We start from the raw sequence: 21460 nt of genomic DNA on the forward strand, positions 1-21460 counted from the left end.
CCCCACAAGGTCTGTGGGACAGTGGACCGGCTCCCTGCTGAAAAAGTTTGCTGACCCCTGTATCTCTCTGATGACTCTTTTAAAAAGTGGTTCTCAACTGGTGGTCCAGGGCACTATTCACATAACAAACAAAAACTACCATATAGTTACGAAAATTTTCAAAAAGTAGGAGGTCCATGGCTTGGCTTTCGAAAAAACAAGGGGTCCGCAGTATTTAGCTAACTGGGAGTACTTACTGGAGGCAACTGTTCTGGTCCACTGGGGGGGGATCTCAAAGTCATAGTAAGGTAATACCTTTACTAGGGCTAAGCTAACTAAATCACCATAATTTGCTTGGCATTTTGTCCTAATCAAGATATTACCTGTGGCTTTGGAGCTCTTAAAATACTTGATCATATACCAGTTTGTAACTTTCCACAGTGTGCACGCAACTATTTGAATAAGCACATTATCTGGTTCATACCACCAGGTGATTAGGAGTAAATCATTATCAAGTGGCTATAAGCAATGTTGTCTGTACTAATACAGAGAGAAGACACTGCTTTCCTTAGTTTCCCATTCCTAAGAATTTGTTTATTATTTCTTCATTACATTCATACCCCAAATTTCTTCCAAGGAGCTCATGACAGCATACTTCATTCTTCCCCTCCCCAGTATATCCTCATGAGAACCCTGTGAAGTAGGTAAGGCCGAGAGGCAAGTGACTGCCCCAAGGTCATCCAGTGAGCTTCATGGCGGAGCAGGGATTTGAACCCTAGTCTCCCAGGTCCCAGCCCAACATTCTAACCACTACGCCACAGCTTGCATGATGCTTTGGTTCCAAGTACAGATGGTAGTTAAGAATCTGTTACCCAATTCAAATCCCTAATCAGGCATGAATTTCCAAAATGGCCTTAGCCACATCTGTATACGATAAATGATGCCAGTTTAGCATATAGGATTGTTGTAACCATTACTGAGATCTTATTAATGGTACTATGTGATAAATAAATACTAAGTGGTGCAATTGTGTCGTGTGGTTGTTGATTTGTAGGTTGCTATTTGAAACAATAGCCTTCTGATTTAATGTACACCATACAGCATATGACCTAATCAGATAGCAAGAATATGAGATGGTCACCAGGCCAACAGGCAAGGGAAGACAGAAAAGGCACAATCTGCTGGAAGGCATGCTGTGCCTATATTCCTGAGAGACAGTGGTGATAAGGGGTCAGCCAGGATCCCAACAGATGAAACAAATCTGGAGGCCTGTGATGAGCAACACCCGCCCTCCCAAATTTCTGAAGGCAGAGTGGCAGATGCCCAAGCAAAACGAGACTGCTGTGTATCATGCTGTGTCTATGAAGCTTTCAACTTTGCCAAGAATGGAGGAAATGAAGATGGAGGGTAAGGGGTTGGCCAACCATCTGAACTGCAATACTGACTAGAAATCCTGTAGACCAGCAGTGCCCCTCCAGATGCTGCTGCTGTTGTCAGGGCAGATGGGCGTTATAGTACAACATCTGGAAGGCCACAGGTTCCCTAGTACTGCTACAAACTAAAGCACAGGAAGACAGGCAGCTGCCTTTAACTGAGTCACACCATTGATCCTCCTAGCTCGATAATGTCTAAACTGAATGGGATCTCTCCAGGGTCTCAGACAGGGGAAATTCCCAGCCCCATCTGCTGGGGACTGAACCCAGGACCAAAGTGGCACCATCCATGCATCAGCAGGCTTTGGGGAACCCCAAGATTTCCAAAAGTACAACATAAAAAGCGGGTCTGAAAAACAGCCCGGTGAGGACTGAGCATGTGCAGAGGGCACAGAATGCTGTTGGCAGGCGTGGGATGGAAAACTTAAGGGCATGCAGTGAAGTCTCCTGGGAAAGAATATCACTAGCTGGCACCCAAGGGCACTCCAAACTGCAATATCTTTTTCACAGGTCCCATGTGTACACAACCTTAACATGCAACTTGTTCCAATAATGTGTACTGGAAGGTTAGAAAAGTTTCTGTAAATAATGGCATACAGTTGAGAGCAAATGGAACTATGAGGAAATCATCAGTCGATTGTCAAATCTTATTTTTCCTTTATCGTTTAGCTAGAACAGTAGTTCACAAAGGCAAAGGAAATGCTTATTCATTCTCTTCTTTGTGTATTGCTGGGCTCCTCCTCCTTTATTTTCTGATGGTACGCTCTTTAAGTCATTCCATAAAAGATGAAGATTGAATTTGTATTTAAACACATGATATGGCAGATACATTGTATACGGATGCAAAACAAAACACGCCCTCTTCTGCCTGAACAGATGACACAACAGCTCTATAACTACCTAACTTTATCAAAGCAAGTGATTTTCATTAACTTTAGTCTAGGCTGCCTCCTTGTGGTCAACATAACCTACAAACGGTATTATATTATGACTTGCACCCAGGCAATTTGTTGCTGTGCATTTCAGATTTCCCCCAAGCAAAATCATGTATCAGTTATTACGAAGAAAATAATGAAAAGATACACGAGATAACTTTAAAAAGTGCCCCTTAATTTGTAAATATCCACCAGGAATACAGTGCGAAGTGCAAAGGGTAATAGCGAACAATGACTCCCCAATATTTATGACATGATAGAAGACTAATTGGCAAAGTCAGTTTCAATGGGAAGAACTGCTCTTTCAGATCTATTAGCTAAATGTAATATTTAATCAACAAGCAGTTCTGTAAATGATTCTATTATCACATTAAGTGTTTAGTTCACAACAAGCTTGATTCAAGTTTTAATTTTACTAAACAGAAGACCATAAATGTTGCTCTAACATCAGACTGGCTATTTTTTCCCCCAGGTGACAACCCAAGCTGTCTTATTGGTAAAGTGAGTTCTCCATCACCAACATGGAAATGATTCATGAAATGAGGCACATTTCACATCACGGACTATCCCCACCCACTTATTTTTCCCAAATACAGGAATGGTCTAAGGAAAAGAAAAACATTTCTTATTTGCTCAATTACATCCTTACATCCCGCTGTCAAGTTAGTCGCAACCTAACTCAGTGTGACTTAAACGCTCCTGCTGTATGTTTTTAGAAGATACTGCTGTTGTATTTACTATTTCTTATTTCCCTGTCTCCTTGCGAAATGTACCACAACCCTCAAGACCTCAGACTTCTCGCTATTCCCAGCAGCTGACTTCACCCCATATTTTGAGTAGGGCTGGCGTTGGTAGCGACTCTCAAGGCCTCTGTTGGGCAGACATCAGCATGCCCTCATTGCATGCGCTCTTTCCTACACCTCTGTTTGGTTTCCAGCAATTGATTCTGTGGTGTATGTGTCCCATGGGCTCCTACAAGCCCCTTCACAGTTTGGTGTCTCCTTACAAGTATAAGTTAGTAGCTGTACATCTGCTGCTGCTGCTGTTCTGTTTGAACCTGTTGCTGCCCCGCCTGCTGCTGAGGCGTGGGCTGAGCCTGCGTTTGAAGGGCATCCGTCTGAGGCACCGCCCTCCAGGTTAAGGGGTGCTGTTCCGATATCTGGCTCCCTAACGGAGCGATGGAGTTCACCAGAGTAGTCAGGTTTATAAAATGGGCGACTGACTGGGGGTTTGCCGGCTCAGGCTGCGACTGTATTTGGATATCATTTTGGCGGTTGCCGTGCAACATGGCGGAACCAGTGACTGTATCGAACGTCACGGTGAGGATGGAATTGTCTAGCTGCAACTGGCGCTCGGGAGTGGCCAGGTGGCCCACAGCCACAGGTTGCAAGTTTGTAAACTGGGTTCCAGCTGGTGTAGTGATGGGGGTAACACTAATATTGGTCAGGCCAACAGAGCTAGAAGGGGCTGTGACATTTGGGTCTCCGAGAGTCACCACCACCTGCAAAAAGAGAGAGAATTGAAAAATTCAGAGTTATCTGTAGCGATCGTTTTTAAAGCAACTGTTAGCATTAGAAATGCATGCTGTGAGGAACAGTCAACTTTGCTACCTCTCTTTTTTGCCTGTCGATGGCATGATGGGAGCGAGTGTATCATATAAACCAACCCAGACTCTGTGATCATCACCTGATGACTTCTTCGTGTGTCTCCTCCATGGGAGGTCTGGAGGTTGGCAACACGAGAACAGACCTTTTCTAGCTCCAGGACACTTAGTTTGGTCAGAATCAAGTATACACTTCCAGAGTTAATGCTAAATACATTACTTCTGGTAAATGAGCCACTATAGCAGCTAGACGGCTGTGGAAAATTTTGTCCTGGTTTTTTTGGACTCCTCTACCCATGTAGTATCTGATGCCATTAGTTGCAAGATGTGAAATATATTGTCATTATTTTCAGTTCTCCTACCCCACTATAATACAGTGGTGCCTCGCAAGACGAAATTAATTCGTTCCGCGAGTCTCTTCGTCTTGCGATGTTTTTCATCTTGCGAAGCACAGTCCGTCGCAACTGCGCCTCTTCAAGCGGCTTTAGGAAAAAAGCGAACAAACTCGCAAGACGTTTTCGTCTTGCGAAGCAAGCCCATAGGGAAAATCGTCTTGCGAAGCGACGCAAAAATGGAAAAACCCTTTCGTCCTGCTCGTTTTTAGTTTTGCGAGGCGTTCGTCTTGCGGGGCACCACTGTAGAATAGCTTTCCCCCCAAGCTGGTGGCCTCCAGATACTTTGGACTGCAGCTCTCATCAGCGCAGCCTGCATGGCCAGTGGCCGCGTCTGATGGGTGCTGTGGTCTAAAACATATGAAGGGCACAAAGTTGGGGAAGGCTGTAGCAGAAGGTCTTCCTTCCACCCTTTATATGATATCTGTTGTTATATTACAGAGTTGAAAGCAAACGGTGATAAACTTCATGGATTTAGATCATACATAGTGGCGCCCGCCCTGTGGAACGCCCTCCCATCAGATGTCAAGGAAATAAAAAACTATTTGACTTTTAGAAGACATCTGAAGGCAGCCCTGTTTAGAGAAGTTCTTAATGTTTGACGTTTATTATTATTTTATTGAATTTTTAATATCCTGTTGGAAGCCGCCCAGAGTGGCTGGGGAAACCCAACCAGATGGGTGGGGTATAACTAATATATTATTATTATTTACTATTATTATTATTATTAAATTAATTTCCATCAAAGGTGATCACCAGTACTGGAGATTCAGGCAATACTTTCAGCCGAGTTCCCCAAACTGAGGGCAAAATTCTCACAGATTAGAAAAATCTGGATTTCTTTGACTCTGGTATTTCCAGTCATGTGGTGATGGTATTTCTGATCCCCCTCCCATTGCAATCTCTAGTATGTTTTGAAATTGAAATTACTTTTCAGAACAAAATACTTTGCTTGTATCTCACCATGAAGCTAAGTTGGCCAAGAGATGAGCAAGGCTATGCTGACTGCAGGGCAAAACAATACGGTTGCCATAAGTTCTAGGGCTTTGGGGGATTTTTAAATGATTTTTAAAAAAAAACAAAATGACCCCCCCTTGCCATACATCCGGGTTTTCTCGGGCATTTTTCCGGTTTCGCGAAAATCCCCCCGAACACCAAAATGCTGTCCGATTCCCGGACGTATCGGAACCCTACAAAACAAAGAAGAGGGGCCTGGATTTCCCAGGCTACTGCTTGTATTCATTCCTACTGAAGAAAGAAAGTGGTTGCACTGAAAGGTCTAGTGTGGTTGGGGCAAAGTCTATTCTCCCACAACGTCAACAATGAGGTAATCAGTGTTTGCACCATGAGAGATGTTTGATCTAAATGGTGCCTTAGCAGACGTCCCTAGAATGCAACCTAATATTTGCTCACATAGAAATGAATTTAGCAACTGACACTGACTCTGCATACAGAGGCATAATGAATTTTCAGGGGATTTCAGCCACCAGGGACCTCTTCCTTCCTCTCCCCTGCATATTATACTGGTGAGCTTTCTACAAATTCTCCTACTGAAAAAATCCATCCATACATTAAAATACCTTTTAATATTCCTAGGATATAAAGCCATTTTTTGTTGTTGTAATTATCACCTTCTCCAGATTCCTTGGTAAAAGGCACTCACCTGCTGAATGCTTTGCACAGCTGAATTGGTCTCATCTCCCACATTCCCTGTGAATTCCACTTCTTTTTCTGTGTATTCACTGAAGGCAGAATCCTCAGGCACTTGGGTTTCTTCCTCTTCATCAGGCTTATGCTTTCGTTTATGACCACGTTTATGAGCCTTCATATGCTTGCCTTCCGGTAACTCTCCCGGTTCCAGGGCTAGGTCTGACTGTAAGGGGAGTTTTCAATGAAAGCACAATGTCACTGAATTCAACACTTCAACATCAGGAGAAATTCCTTTTCAAAACTGCTGAATTAAAAAAAATATCAGTAAGTTTGATTTGATTTGTCGAGGACTGAACAGAGACTATGGTTTCCTTTCATGCTACACATGTTTATTAGTGCAACAAAGGCAGGAAGATTTGTGCTATTCCTGATGTTGTGAATGGTCAGTGTACTTATTTTGTATAGATTTGAGCTTTATACAGAAATGTCAGGCTGTACTTCTTGCATTTCATAGCCTTCCAGCACCCTTGTTCTTTTCCCCTTCTGTATTAACGTGTATCTGGCAACTGAGTATAACATTTTATGCACCTGATAAAGTGGGCTTAAGTCCAAGGGTGGGGAACCTTTTCCTGAAGGCTTCTGAGTGCATTCAGCTGAATGTGCTTGGAATCTCCCTTCAGACCTTTCCCAGTAAATGCAGGAAGGTCAGGGCTGAAGCTGGCACATGCGGGGATACTGGGGGGGTAGAGTTGGCACATGGGTACTTTGAACGTCCAAATAAGGGCTGAAGGTAACAAAAGAGTTAATATTAGGCTACACTTGCATTTTACCTGTACAATTCCTATAGATGAAGCATCAACAGTTGTGGTTTCTGAGAGCTGCTCCAAGTCATCAATTCTAACTGAAAGCACCTGGAAAACAATATTTATATTAAGGAATAACATATTTATAGTAGTATTACCCTGCAATTGCGTATAAGGAACAGTTACGCTTATATGTAACAGGCAGATTGGTTTGTTTTATATTATGTTTTATATCATATATGTATGCATATTTTATATTACATTTTATACACCCATTCAAATCTGGCTAGTCACTCTATCAGCTCAACCAAGGCTAGCTACCTTTTGGGTCCTTCAACCGTGGATATAATAAGTGGCGTGTGCTGTACTAAGAATTCACATTCCTAAGATGTGAAAAGCAAGTGTTGGCAGCCGTCACAACAAAGCTGCACAAAAATTAAGATTTTTTAATTAATAAATAAATTTTTGCTGACTCCCCAGGAAGTCAGCAAAAATCACGAACTCTTAATCTGTCATCAAACTCACCTCTGGATGTTTTCGCCTCATGTGACGACTCATTGAAGCTCTGGTGGAAACCTTCGTCCCACAGAGCTGACAACTCTGCGCTTCTACCTTATCGTGAGTTAGCTGAATGTGCTTCTGAAGCATGTACTCTGTGACGTACTTTTTATCACACACTGAGCAAGTCCATTGCTTTCCCACTAGTAGTAGCAAGTAAAACAAGAAGTTGAGCATTAATTTTCAGGTAGGGCATCTTAATATTACATTTCAACTACAGGTTTTCCATTTTTTAAAGAGCTACATGGTATGGAACCTGGAGGAAGTATTTTAGATTTGTATAAACACCGTATTTTTCCGTGTATGTCTAATCCCCCCCCCAATTTTTTTTTCAAGTTTAAAATTGAGAGTCGTCTTAGACATGGATAGTACATATGGGGCATTTCTTTATTTGGAGTCCCCAAAAATAGGGGTTGTGTTATACACGGAAAAATACGGTACATACTAATTAGGATGGACTGGAATAAAGCAGAGTGGTGAACTCCATGGAAATGTGACACCTGGGCACCTGGGGACAACAACCAGGCTGCATTTGCCTTCTGAGATCATGGGCTGAAAGGATCTGATATTACAAACCTTAGCAAACCTGACAGCACTGAACCAATGTTGTTTACTGCAGATGAGGGAACGTGGCTCAGCTCTCCCTCAAAGTCTGAATTATGTCAAATAGTTGACATGAGAGTTTTTTTAGACTTGCTGTCATACGGATGAAATAAAAAGAAGTCTTGTGGCACCTTCAAGACTAACAGGTCTATTATGGCATAAACTTTCATGGACTAGAAACCACCCCATCAGATGTATTAAGGCTTATCCCAAGTCAGCAAATCTATGTACACATGGGTTTTGGGGGGGCAGGGCAGGGTGCAATAGTAAGCAATGAGATCAGAGGGAACTGAAATGCACTAAACATCGGCTGAAACAATTATGTTCAAAGGAAGCTTCACAGAGAAGCTCCAGTGTGAAGCCATTGAATTACGAGGTATCAGAAAGTTCAGTTCTTATAAGGTGAGACCTGAATCAAGATAGCAGGTTTTTAAAAATTCTACTACAGGTGTAAGTCAGATTACCAATGCCTGAATGTTTTGCATTGCATCACCTACACTGCTTTGTGAATGGTCATTGGAATGATTTTGCACACATTTGTTTAATGGGACAGCTTAATGTGTTCTTTTGCACTGCACTTTCCTCTGACCTCAGCACCAAACATCTGCCGCACGTGTGCATTCATAACTGCCAAGTTAGGATAGTGCTCAATGCACCTGATGAAATCAACTCTAGTGCACAATAATTAGATAATAGATTTGTGAAAGGTGCTAAGTGACTCCAGTGTTTTTGCTGCAACAGACTAATATGGATACGAAACTAAGGGATATGTCAGGCAGCTGTTAGTGCTTCAAGGGAAATATATACTAACCAAACTACCTTAATTTTTTTTTTCAGCCTTCTATAAAAGAGAAGTTAGATTCAGGGCTATGTATTCTGCATGCCACTGGGGGCACATTGTACGTGCAAAATCTAGAGCAGGGTTTCCCAAATTTGGGTCTTCTGCTTTTTCTGGACTACAACTCCCATCATCCCTAGCTAGCAGGACCAGTGGTCAGGGATGATGGAAACTGTAGTCCCAAAACCGCTGGGGACCCAAGTTTGGGAAATGCTGACCTAGAGTCTTAGCATTTATCTTTGTAAAGGAAATTTTAGAATCAGTGGCATAGAGTTCCAGCCAAACGTTACCTGTGTGAATGAGCTTATGAGTCTCCATTGTATTCCTCTCGCTAAACGTCTTCCCACAGAGCTCACACATGAAATCTTTGATTCCTGCTAATTAGAAACTAGGTTAAGTACCAAAATGATAACCACCCACTGTTCCTTATGGCAAATGTGAAATTGTGTGCTACAAAAGGAATGGCCAATTAATTGTTCCTTTAGGCCCAAAGTCATGCTGGTGTTTGCTAAGCTAAGCAGTGTAGTAAATGCTAAATGGAGAGAAGATTCTAGGCAGTGCTGGGGGCGGGGACAGGACTTATTAACTCTCTGACATTTATGCAGGGCTCCATCTGGTTCCCCAAACTTCCTAACATTTGCACAGCGGTAAGAATCAAGGCACGACTATATTCTGAAATCAGGGAGCCCATAAAAGTAGAAATAAGAAAAATGGAATATACTGACAAAAGACTACATAGTCGCATTATGAGTTTCCCCCCTCTTCATATGTTTCAAAAATGCAGGCATCTTCCTCTAGCTTCCTAGCTATATTAACCATAAATAGCTATGGACAAAATTACCTGGGTATATTTTGTGTTGTTGTTTTTTAAAAAGGTCTAATGGTATTAACCTCAGTCAACATCTATATGTGTGCCTGTAATACACATTTGCACACCCTCCACAGAGACCTGGAAATTTGATAAAGGGTCTAGGGCAAGTAAAACTGCAACCTGACACACTCTTCTTTAGCAGCAAGCAACATCCTTCAAATGCAGCTGTAGCTACTTACTCCTGGGGACACATGCATAAGACGGGTGCTGTAAGAAGTAACTGACGTCGCTTTACTGTATTACAGAGCAGCAGGTCTGTAGGCCCCATTGACTCTGAGGCAATTTATCTTGCCCTGTTCAAGGGCTGTGGAGTTCCTCCTCTCCGTGGTGCTCACCTGTGTGCCTTTTGTAGTGCTTCAGCATGTTGACTTTTTGTGCAAACTTTCGATGACACTCCATGCATTCATACTCCTTTATCCCTTTGTGAAGCTTCATGTGGTGCCGCAAGGCATGTTTTGTTTTCATGCCTGTAAGGGATAAAGTCAAGGTTTAAACATGGTGGGGAAGCCCTTTCAACACCCTCTGCTTGAGAGGCATGCAAAGGAAAAGACTCTGCATGAGAATGTTCCAAGCCAATGGCCACCTCTAAGGAAACTTGAAGAGAACGACTGCTCTGTACCAGTTGGCTGAACCACGGTCTATTTCAGAAAACAATTCACCCGAAAGCTTCAAGAGACCCATGAAAAAGGGCAATGAAAGATCTCTGAAAGGCTCTTTATTGGGAATGGTGAGGCTCAGCATGCACGTGCGTGCCACTTTATTTATTTAAAGAATCCTGTTCATTCAGCTGCTGTCTTTGAAAAGCCTAAGAAGTAATTTGCAATGTTTAAGGCAGCTCTTGGAATTCAAGTGAAGTGGAAAACCACCACAGACTGGCAAGAGGGCAAAAGGCTGTCCTGTTTAATCCCACTGCTGCAAGGCAGGAATGTTCACACGCTGAATCGTGCCATCCAGACAACATGTGTTATCGCAGAAAGGGGCTTGCAGAGCAAGCAGCTGTAGAAAACACAAGCATGCAAAAACTGGGAAATTACAGGTGTTTTAAATAAGATGGCATCGATACAGGTATTTGTTTGTTTTAAGTGGGAATTTAAAACCATTCTGCATGTAGGATGGGGTGGGATGCAAGTATTTTAAATTATTCACTGATTAATTGAAAGACTTAGAAACAAGATCCAACAAAATCAACGGGACTTCCTCTGCAATAAGTCTTAAAGACACTTAAGCCTCTTATTCACAGCCAATTCTGTCATTATTATTAATAACTACATTTGTATCCTACGCTTCCACCACAAAATTCAGGACAGTGGGAAGAGTCCCCCAGCTCCCTTCAGTCCGCATAGCCACCCTGTAGGGTAGGGTAGGGTAGGTTAAGAGATAGTGACTTGCCCAGTACGTTTCACAGCTGGGTGGCGATTTGAACTAACACCCAGTACTCCTATAAGGAGTAAATTTCCTGCTGCATCTTGTGAGTGTCAGCTTTGTGTGGAAAAGATCCCAGGTTCTGTTCTCTGCCATTTCCACATACAGCTGGCAATGTTCTCTATCTGAAGTCTGGCTCAGTATAGCGTTTACATCCTTAATGAAGCATGTTCACAACCAATGAAGAAAAAGCCAGTACAGTACCCACAATCCTGCAGCACCACATCAGCCGGGCACGCATATGGAAGACTCAGTAATGAGATGTGCTTTGTGACAGAGCAACTTCTCATGAAAAATTAAACAAACATTAAGCACCCCAGATTCCTGATCAGTACAGTATAAACATAAAAAGAATGATTCCAGTCATTTGTAAGGAATCACTCTGATTATCAAGATAGATTCATATTCTGAAATAACCAATTTTTTTTTTACCACATACCATTTAGGTAAAGGTACCCCTGCCCGTACGGGCCAGTCGTGTCCGACTCTAGGGTTGTGCGCCCATCTCACTTAAGAGGCCGAGGGCCAGCGCTGTCTGGAGACACTTCCGGGTCACGTGGCCAGTGTGACGAAGCTGCTCTGGCGAGCCAGCACCAGCGCAGCACACGAAAACGCCGTTTACCTTCCCGCTATAAAGCGGTACCTATTTATCTACTTGCACTTAGGGGTACTTTCGAACTGCTAGGTGAGCAGGAGCCGCGGGGATTCGAACCGCTGACCATGCGATCAGCAAGCCCTAGGTGCTGAGGTTTTACCCACAGCGCCACCCACGTACCATTTACTTAGGGATATAAAAGGGACATTTCATACCTTTGCCGCATTCCGCGCACAGATATTCTCGAATATTATCATGGACTCTCATGTGCTCTTTCAGCATGTCCTTCCTTGCAAATGACTTACCGCACTGTTCACAGGCATGATTTTTCACACCTTAAAAATAAAACAAAACAAATTGTTATTTGAAGGGGACTGGGTTGGGGAACGTCAGGTTTTGTGTGCAGGTAAAAATGAAGTCAACCCTTTCGGCGGTCGTCCCTCCCACTCTCAAAATAAAAGGGTTTTATGAACGGATGTGGAACGAGATAGAAACAGAGAAAAGATACATGGAAAAGCTGGAAAGGAACCTCTAAAAAGAGTTGTGGAAAGAAGATGCAAATCAAAGAGACAACAAGGAAGCAGAAGGAGAGGGGACGAGAGACAGATGGGGGGGGGCTATGATCAGAATGACTGAGGCAAATTACAAAATTAGAGATGCACTGAATTGCACTGAGTCTTGAGGCTACAGAACTGAATGAGAAATATGTCCTCTCCTAACGAGAAAGAACATCCCATTTGACTTGTCTACCTGCAAGGCAGAGCTGTGTGTTTCAATGATAAGCACTTGCAGGCTCATCACTCCCCCTTGCCAGGTGGACAGCAAGTCCACAGAGTCAATAAAGAGAAGCCAGGGGAATATGAGAAGATGCCCCCAAAGCACAATGGACTGTACAATGCTCAGCAAATTGCATTGGTTCTATAGACTTCATGAGCTGCAGCTAATGTAACGATGGACACTTTCAGTATGCTGATGAATCATCCCCCCCCAACTCCCCACCCCTCAAAAGAAAAAAGCTATTTTGGGGCAATTTTTAGTGCAGAGTTTTCTCAGCACAAAATTAACCCATCACAATCTATGTTCCCGAGAAATAGGATTCAATTACAAAATTAAAAAAACAGCACAAGAAAATATTTGTTATTAAAAGAACAGTAATAAAATGAGTCTACCTGTATGAATAAGTTTATGCCGTTCTAAATTCCCTATGCTGTTAAAAATCCTTCCACAGATTTCACATGGATGGATATATCTAAAATAGGAAATAAAAATCAGCTAGAGACATCCTTTTTTCTAATTAATTGAAAATCTATGATGTACTTTTATTTGAAGAACAAAATTATTTGAAACAGTTCATTAATAGAGTAACACTACACTTTTGAGGGATGTAGAAAACCAAGCTATATTGGTCTCTCTAGCTAGACAATAGTCCCTGCATTAGCTCATGGTTTCAGGAATACCGATTTTAAAATTTCTGTGCATTACAAGTGAACACTTGTAATGTGTTACAAGTGCTTAGGATTTTTAATGTTATGCATGGCTTTACAGTTTTTAAAAAACTTTTCTTGTAAGTATATAAAAAATACTGTATTGACTTATCCATCTAGAAATATTTAAACAGCATTACACCTTCTTTTCTTTTCTTTTTTAAACTACAGTAGCTTGATTTGGACAACATGCTATGGTTTAGTGTTACAAAGGCAGTCAGCAACAGTTGATCTGGGTTTGGGCAGTTTGCTACGTCATCCAGTCCAAAACATAATTGAAAGCTTTTACATTATTCCCTTCTGTGACTCATCTTAATGCTAAACTTTGCTTTAGTGCTAAGTCCATGCAATGCCCACTGTCTTAGCAGTTTCTTGAGCTGGGCTTTTTCTTTGCAGCTTCTTGCTGTATAGGATATATACATCCAAAGTATGGTCAAGTTGACATATGTGCCCTGGAAACACTATCTCTTATCTCCCACCCCTTGCCACACACACAAACCTTGTCTAAAGCAGAACATTGTGCTTCCACACTCGTAATATTCTTTCACTAATTACATTCAAGTATTTCCCATCTTCTTTTGCTGCCGTGGTCATTATTAACCTGGGAGTACCTCACACTACAAAACTGCACCTTCTCCACAGGATAGAGAAGGGGAAACAGGAGCACATGTGCAAAACTATTCAGTTACTTTTGCAAGGTAAACACACTTTAAGTAGGCCACTGTCACAGTCCATCATTTCCCTCAGGCCTATCTCTGACTGATCTTCCTTGCTAAGGCTCCACAACCATTGCTAAGAAATCATTCTCTGCTTGTGGTCCTGCCTCTAATTCATGTGTAGGTTCCACTGAAGTCAATGTATTTTCCCCCATGCCCATCTGGTAAGACTGCATCCTTGATTTAGTTTTGTCAGACTTATCTCCTTACTTCTGCACATTGGGGTCTGGCAGGTTCTCCCGATGAATGACCATGTGCGCATGGTAAGTTGCCTTTAAGGCAAAGCGTCTGTTGCAGATGCTACAGCCATAGCCTTTCTCCTTGTGAACTTCCATAATGTGTTTCAGGTACTCTTTTCCTCGGCCAAACGTCAACTGAAGAATGAAACAACAGTGAATGCACCACACTGGGGAGAGGTGGACAACCTTTGGAAATAGTAACCACAAGCTAATGCAGCACTGAAATAAACGACAAGGCTAGCTAATAATCAGACACAGTATCTGTGTTGATTTCTGCATGGGGCACTGAAGACTATACCACTGTTTGGTGCGGTTTATATGATGGCTCAGGATCTTTGGTTTCTACGGGAGCAAAAGCTGTTTTCAGCCCAATTTCTGTAAGGGAAGGCACTATTGTTAGTTTGGCTGGGATTAATAGGTCATGCAGGAGATAGCTAAAGTCTGCACCTGGGAGGTAGGGAAGCCATAAAGGGGCAAAGATTGCAGATCCAAAGACACTGAAGGAAAGGTGCAGAGTAGGCAATGGAATAAGATATTATTTAGCCAGCCAATTTGTTAGCTATGGACTTCTAGAATTATCAATAAAGGGTATGTAAAGGAAACTGGATGCTTGTTTCAGCAAAATTTCACACAAACCTCTGTGGAAGAGGTGAGCTGGAAACCAGGCTAATATTAACAATTTCAGCCACCTTTCTTCCACAATCAACCAGACAGCTCCTGTTTATACAAGACAGGCATGAAGGGGCAGTGGCCTATCTCACATTTTACATGTGAACAGACAGGACTTCTTAGCATAGCAATGAAGAAAGATAGAGCAGTATTTTTTTAAAAAAGCGAAATCATGATATCCTTACAGTGATGAAAACTACTTTCTTTTTTTCTTTTTAAAGTGCTTAACTAACATTGCCTGAAATTAAATGTATTTGAATAACAGATACTGTGTGAATAAGAGAAGAATTTCTCTCTTCTGCCAATACTTGTGGGTTAAAGCCATTGATTAGCTGTCTCTCAATCGGCCTCCACACACAGCTGCCCCTGTGATTTCTTACAGGAAGGCTGTTAATACCCAAATGGAGCTTTCCAGTTTGCAACATCTAACTTGTTTATTTCAACAGAGGCAGCACATGTTCAAGTGTATGTTCAGCTCTCCTGAAATGAATGCTACTGACTGCATTGCAAGAGCTCCATATACACAAACACACCAGAAAAGACACAGATTTCTGGGTCAGGGAACGTAGCTGAACATCTTTTCACTATTTTCGACATTTCTTTTAGCAACCCAACTCTCCCACCCCATTCCCACCACAAAATGTTTGAAAGGAGTAAAACTACCTGGCACCTTTTGCAGCTATACTTGTGAGGCTCAGAATCCACACTTCCATCCGAGTTTTCATCGTTCTCCTCGGAAGATATTCCGATTTTGCCAATGAACTCTTCTCTCTGGTGGTCATCCATGATTGCTATGTCCTGTACAGAGTGGAAGTGCAAATTCAAAATGTTGTCTGTCCAAAAAAACTAAGCAGACACAGCCATCGTGTCTCTATTAAGTCCTCCGAAAACAAGGAAAACCAATAGCTTCACTTGCTTCTCAGCTGAATTTACATTAATAACAACCAGAACTATCCGAATTATGGCTTGTTGTTCCATTGCCTGTTTTCAGATGACTGAGATTTGTGCAAAATCACTAAATAGTGAAATATTCTTGCTTACACCTTGCTGCCTGTTAAGTGTCAAAAAACAAACCTTTCAAAAACTAAATCTGCTAAGGTATGACATTCGCTGAATCTTCTGCATGCGATGCTCCCTCTTTCAACAGATGCTAACTATTCTTCATGCCTTGGTCGTATTGAATTTACAGAGGATAGAAAAAAATGGCCCCTTTCCCTGGTTCGCTACTGAGCTCCTTTCCAATTCTAAACGTTATTGCATACTTGTAGCAACATATTCAAGTGGGAATATTACTGCTTAATATATTATATGGCTCATAATTCAGGCTTAAGGAAAGCTGAAGCAACCAATGCCACATGGTTAGTCTCACGATTTCCAAATTGGCCTTCAGCCTTTATCGCTTGTTTTCAATGGTTTCCCAGTTCTCCTTGGTAGCTTCTTCGTAACCCTACTCAGCTCCAGTTCTGAATCACATCACACTGAGCGCTGTCAAGGTTGTCAAACATTGTACCTTAAAATGAACATGAATATGATCTCTGAGCACATCTACTCTGAAGAATTTGCGGCCACAAATCTCACAGGTGTATTTCTTATCTCCATGGGTCAGGAGGTGCTTGTTCATATTGCTCCTACATGAAAATATCTGAAGGGGAAGAAAGATGTTAGCAGGTGAATTCTGTTTTCCTGTCACATGTGAGAGATCTAAAATACCCTTGGTTCATACTTTGAAATAAAGTTAGGTGACATTACTCAAGAACTTATTCCCTGACTAAACCAGCTCGAGAACTGCCCAACAATTAGACTTTGAATTCTAATACAGAACTACTCACAAAGCTTTCCAGTTGAGCTCTATAACTTCATTTTCAAATCCTTATACTCAAAGTTTAAAATTTTATTAAATCTGTTTTCCTTAACAACAAAGCTCTTAATAGGCAGCAGTTGACCAAATAAGGTCATAATACCAATGAATGGATGGCTGAACAAGCCACAGGTTAGAACCCAAAGCACTGCGTATCTAGTTCTGCATGCCCAAGGGGACTGTGGGCTGGAGCTTCTTAAATAGGAACACACCATTCCACATGCTGGGGGGGGGGCGGGAGCGGGGCAGGGAGCTCAACCTATGGGACTTAACGAGACAATCTCTCACGATACTTTGACCGTGGCTGTCAGAAGACCACTGGGACCATGCTCATGTGGAGGCTTCCCCTGCTTTGCTTCTCTCTCAACTATCACCCATCAAAAAGCATCCAAGAAAAAGGAAAGAAGGTCACCAAGTTGCTTGTGCAACATTACAGTGGTACCTCAGGTTACGAACTTAATTTGTTCCGGAAGTCCGTTCTTAAACCAAAGCGTTCTTAACCCGAGCACGCATTCCCTACATAGGCCTCCTGTGGCCCCGGAAGCAGATTGCGTTTGTATCTCGGGGCAAAGTTCGCAACCCGGGACACTTGTGGAGTTTGTAATCCGAAGCATTCGTAAGCAGGACTGTTCGTAACCCGAGGTACCACTGTAATCTGTGTGGACTTTGCCGTCTCTGCTAACCTCACGTCAGTTACACAGACTGGAAAAGTTTGCCATAGTTGTATGGGCTTTTGGGAACTCATCCAGAACACGTTCTGAATTGTTGTGTGTTAAAAGCACGACAAAATAAATAAATGTATGTGAGTATGCCTGTGGTTTGAAACAAAAGTTCCATGAATGTAAGTCAATGCAAAATCCTACCTTTCCACAAACAGGGCACCCAGAAGGTTCTTTCTTGTAGCGAACCATGTTCTCTGTGCTGTGCTCAAAGTCCTCTCTTTTCACACGCCTCACTCCTTAAGATAACAGTTCCCACCAAAAAAAGAACAAACAAAGAATAAACCATGCTTCCTACTTCTATGAATAATGCACACCATAATCAATACAGCAATGCATGGAAATGACATCCTGTCCGTAAGAAGTGCTGCTTAATTTTAGGTTTGCACATAAACATGGATATTGGGCTGATTTGTGTCTCATGCATGCCATCTATTTTATTTATTTGTTGCATCTGTATCCCATTTTTTTCCTTCAAGGAGATCAAAGAGGCGAAAACAATCCTACCTTCTTCTATGTTTTCTAGCAGTTCCTGGCTTTTTTTTTTTAATCTGCGAGCTCCCTTGAGTCCATTCAGGGAAAGAGGCAGAGTATAAATAAATAAGCAAATAAGACCTCTGCTGTTTTATTCTCACAACAATCCTGATAGGCAGGTTAGGCCCAAGGTCAAGCAGTGAGTATTTTGGTTGACTGGGAATCTGAACTCGGGTTTCCTGGTCTTAGTCCAACACTATAACCCCGTATTTCCACTGCAAGCACAATGGTTCAGCTATTGTGGTTCAGCTATCTAGAAGCAACTTAAGGACATACCAGAGCTTTTCATGTAAAAAGGGGATCATCGTGAATAGCCCTTAAATCGCATCCTGAATAATGAACAATTTAGATCATACCTGTCAGACGAATAGCTACAATGGTTCAAAGCCTTCTCACCCTCAATTTCAGTGATGCATTACCACGAATGGAGAAAAGAACCAGCCTTAGTGTGCCATCCGTCAAATTTTTAAATGATTTCCATAGGCGAAAGGAAAAAATTATTGAAGGTCCAGGAAGAAGATCCATCACAAATGTACTTACCTTCCAGGTGCCTCCTCTGGTGATCTAACATGACATCCTTCCGGTAGAACAACTTGTTGCAGATCTCGCAAGCAAATTTCTTGTCCCCGTGTTTCTTTTTGTGTTTTGAGAGGTTGCTGTTTGTGGAAAAAAACCTGAAGCACATCTCACACTGAAAGGTCTTGTCGTCTGCATGAAAAAGGGGAAGGACGGATTTCATAAAAGCAGTTTTTAAAACCATTTAGTTGTTTCTAAGAATAAGCCGTGGAATCCAGCTGCACTACTCCAAAAGTAGGGCATTGCTGTGAGAGTGTCTGCTGTGGCTTGTGTTGATGCCACCAGCAATAGCTTTCTGAGTGAAGCGAGTGTGGGAGATGGTATCTGGCATGCCAGTTGCGACACCACTTGGATACAGTGGTACCTCGGGTTAAGTACTTAATTCGTTCCGGAGGTCCGTTCTTAACCTGAAACTGTTCTTAACCTGAAGCACCACTTTAGCTAATGGGACCTCCTGCTGCCGCCGCGCTGCTGGAGCACAATTTCTGTTCTCATCCTGAAGCAAAGTTCTTAACCTGAAGCACTATTTCTGGGTTAGTAGAGTCTGTAACCTGAAGCGTATGTAACCCGAGGTACCACTGTATTACCAAATAATTGAAGCTTATCAATGTAGATGGTTCTGTGCTGAGCCACCTTGGTGGGCCAGTGTGGTGGATCAGCATAGTGATTCCCTACAATAATTTGGGTACTGTACTGATACAGCACTCCATCCTGCACACGCATTTGATGGTGATTATGGGAAGCGCTGCAGTTCAGTGGTAGAACATCTGTCTTACATGCAGAAGAATCCAATCCTCAATGTCTCTCGTTATGCTGATTTTATCTGCACGTTATTGATAGTTTTTAAATGTTATTTTATGCATACCAGGTATTTTAAAACCCATTTATAGTTTTGTTTGCATAAGCAATAAAAATGGAACGTCCAGATGACTTCTACTGCTCCCTCCTTACTAGATAAATACAATTCCAGACCATTTCATGTGACTTAGGTAACGTGGTTTGATTATCATACCTGTTCTGCAGTTGTGGAATTCTAACGCACTCTCTATCCGAAAAGCTTTTTCACATGTAGCACACTTGTACCTGTATTCATTGTCAACCTGAGGATTAAAAAGTGGAAAACAGAAAAGGAATCACAATAAATACGTCCAAACATATGAAGTTCATACTTTTCAAAAAACATTCTCTTTGATTTGTTTCCCCAATGGAGCTGTCACCCCTCCCACAAAAAAAACCCCAGAAAATAGGAGAGGTTTCTATGGTAATTTCTGAGGCTCTTAAGCTTTTGCACAAGTAAAGGCACCAGATTTTTCTACAAACAAAATAACTACAGGTAGGAGAAGGCCCATTCTGAGATCTGCAGACCTTGCCTGCCTACCATGGTGTGTAACCCACTTTCATCCCACAATGGCTTGCTGATGGAGACCCATACAAACCTCATTCCTACTGTGCTTGTATGAAACATGCTGCTTCAAACTCTCTTTTCGACTGAAAAGCTTGGCACATTCTTCACACTTAAACAATTTGTCACCTAAGGGATTAATCACAACAAGACAGAGTTCAGTCACCTGCTTATCCAACTAGAAAAAATCAGGATTAACTAGCAGTACTACAATAAAATGTATCAAATATTCAGCTAACTTGGGACCAAATAGCTATCACACAGTCCCAAATTTGCATCTGGGCTGCTCCCAGTAGGAAAAATGATAGTGTTTAGTACTATTTCAGGCTTAATAGAGAATAAAAGTGCTAGATCACTTATATCACTGTAGTGTAAAAAAACAAAACAAAACTGAAAAAGACAAATGGAACATTTAGCACAATATCCTATGCAGTTAGGGATCCAGGGACAATTAATATGCTATAGGAACCAATGACTGAATACAAAATGCATGCACATCATACTGTATATGGTTTTTAAAAGCCTAATGTATTCCTGAAAATCTACATATGGACCTGTTCTTTCTCTGGGCACTCCTCATGGGCATTTTGTCCATGAATCAGTTCCCTCATACAAATGTAACTCATGAAGCAACTTAAGCCATTATGGAAAGATTTGGCAGCAAAGGTGCTTAGCAAAGAACTTGCTACAGCAGCAGAGAGAGGAAGTGATACCATACGTTCCAAAACTTTTGGGTGGCGTTCAACTAAGTTCTACTCAGATGCGACTCATGGAAATTAGTGAACACAACTAAATTAGGTCCATTAATTTTGATATGTCTACTCTGAGTAAACCTTCATCGAACACCACCTGTTCATATGTACATTTAATTTAATAAATGATACTTTAAATATAACTACGATATTTTGCATCAGGCAACTCTTTTTCAAAGGAACTAGGAAAAATATAGACTACTTCAGAATTATGCATTTTAAAGAAAAACGTATTTCCCCAAAAAGACAGGAATTTCATGAATACAGAGGCTGCAATCATTAAAACACTCAGTGTGCTCACTAGGGCTTACTTCTGAGCAGACATGTACAGGATTGTAGGCTGGATGTTAAAAATGTAATATAAGGCACTTCTATTTATGTGTTCCTTATTACATTTATGTCCCATTTTTTTCTCCAAGGAGTTCAAGATGTTGTACATGGTTTTCCTCCCTATTTTATCCTCACAACCCTGTAAGATAAGCTAAGCTGAAAGTTAATGACTGGCCCAATATCACCCAGTGAGCTTCACAGCTGAGTGGGAATTTGAATACCGGTCTCCCACATCCTAGAGTCCAACACTGGCTCATTTTTACATGTCCCCTTATTGGGGGGAGGGGACCAAACATTTATATATATCAAGGATGTGGAATGCATTGCATCAGTTGTTATCACAGCTGCTGGGTCAAGCATCACTTCATACTAACTGATGTTGTTTATCAATTTCCACCCATGTCTCTAAATTGACAGAGTAGCCCATGGATGGAGTGCAGCCCTGCTGGCTTAAAACTAGCTGTGGGTGAATGGTACAGCATTATAATGGCACATCTGG

General features: G+C 41.8%; 1 protein-coding gene across 2 annotated transcripts in view; it reads right to left on the bottom strand.

The window, feature by feature from the left end:
* Nucleotides 1-3222: 3222 nt before the first annotated feature.
* Nucleotides 3223-21460, bottom strand: part of PRDM15 (PR/SET domain 15) — a 35447-nt gene continuing 17209 nt past the window's right edge. The window contains exons 10-24 of one of the 2 annotated variants that reach the window (XM_053386783.1): nt 19914-20008; nt 19490-19577; nt 18442-18609; nt 17512-17606; nt 16301-16432; nt 15454-15588; nt 14093-14256; nt 12852-12931; nt 11898-12017; nt 10001-10132; nt 9085-9168; nt 7321-7496; nt 6823-6903; nt 6006-6215; nt 3223-3848 (exon numbers count right to left, since the gene is read on the bottom strand). In XM_053386783.1, the coding sequence (XP_053242758.1) occupies nt 3363-3848; nt 6006-6215; nt 6823-6903; nt 7321-7496; nt 9085-9168; nt 10001-10132; nt 11898-12017; nt 12852-12931; nt 14093-14256; nt 15454-15588; nt 16301-16432; nt 17512-17606; nt 18442-18609; nt 19490-19577; nt 19914-20008 (2246 nt within the window). In that variant the 3' untranslated portion in view covers nt 3223-3362. Of the gene's footprint in view, nt 3849-6005; nt 6216-6822; nt 6904-7320; nt 7497-9084; nt 9172-10000; nt 10133-11897; nt 12018-12851; nt 12932-14092; nt 14257-15453; nt 15589-16300; nt 16433-17511; nt 17607-18441; nt 18610-19489; nt 19578-19913; nt 20009-21460 lie in introns of both variants that reach the window. The other variant, XM_053386782.1, reaches the window with a different exon arrangement.

This window comes from Podarcis raffonei, chromosome 4, assembly GCF_027172205.1.
Source record: "Podarcis raffonei isolate rPodRaf1 chromosome 4, rPodRaf1.pri, whole genome shotgun sequence".
Classification (NCBI taxonomy): domain Eukaryota; kingdom Metazoa; phylum Chordata; class Lepidosauria; order Squamata; family Lacertidae; genus Podarcis; species Podarcis raffonei.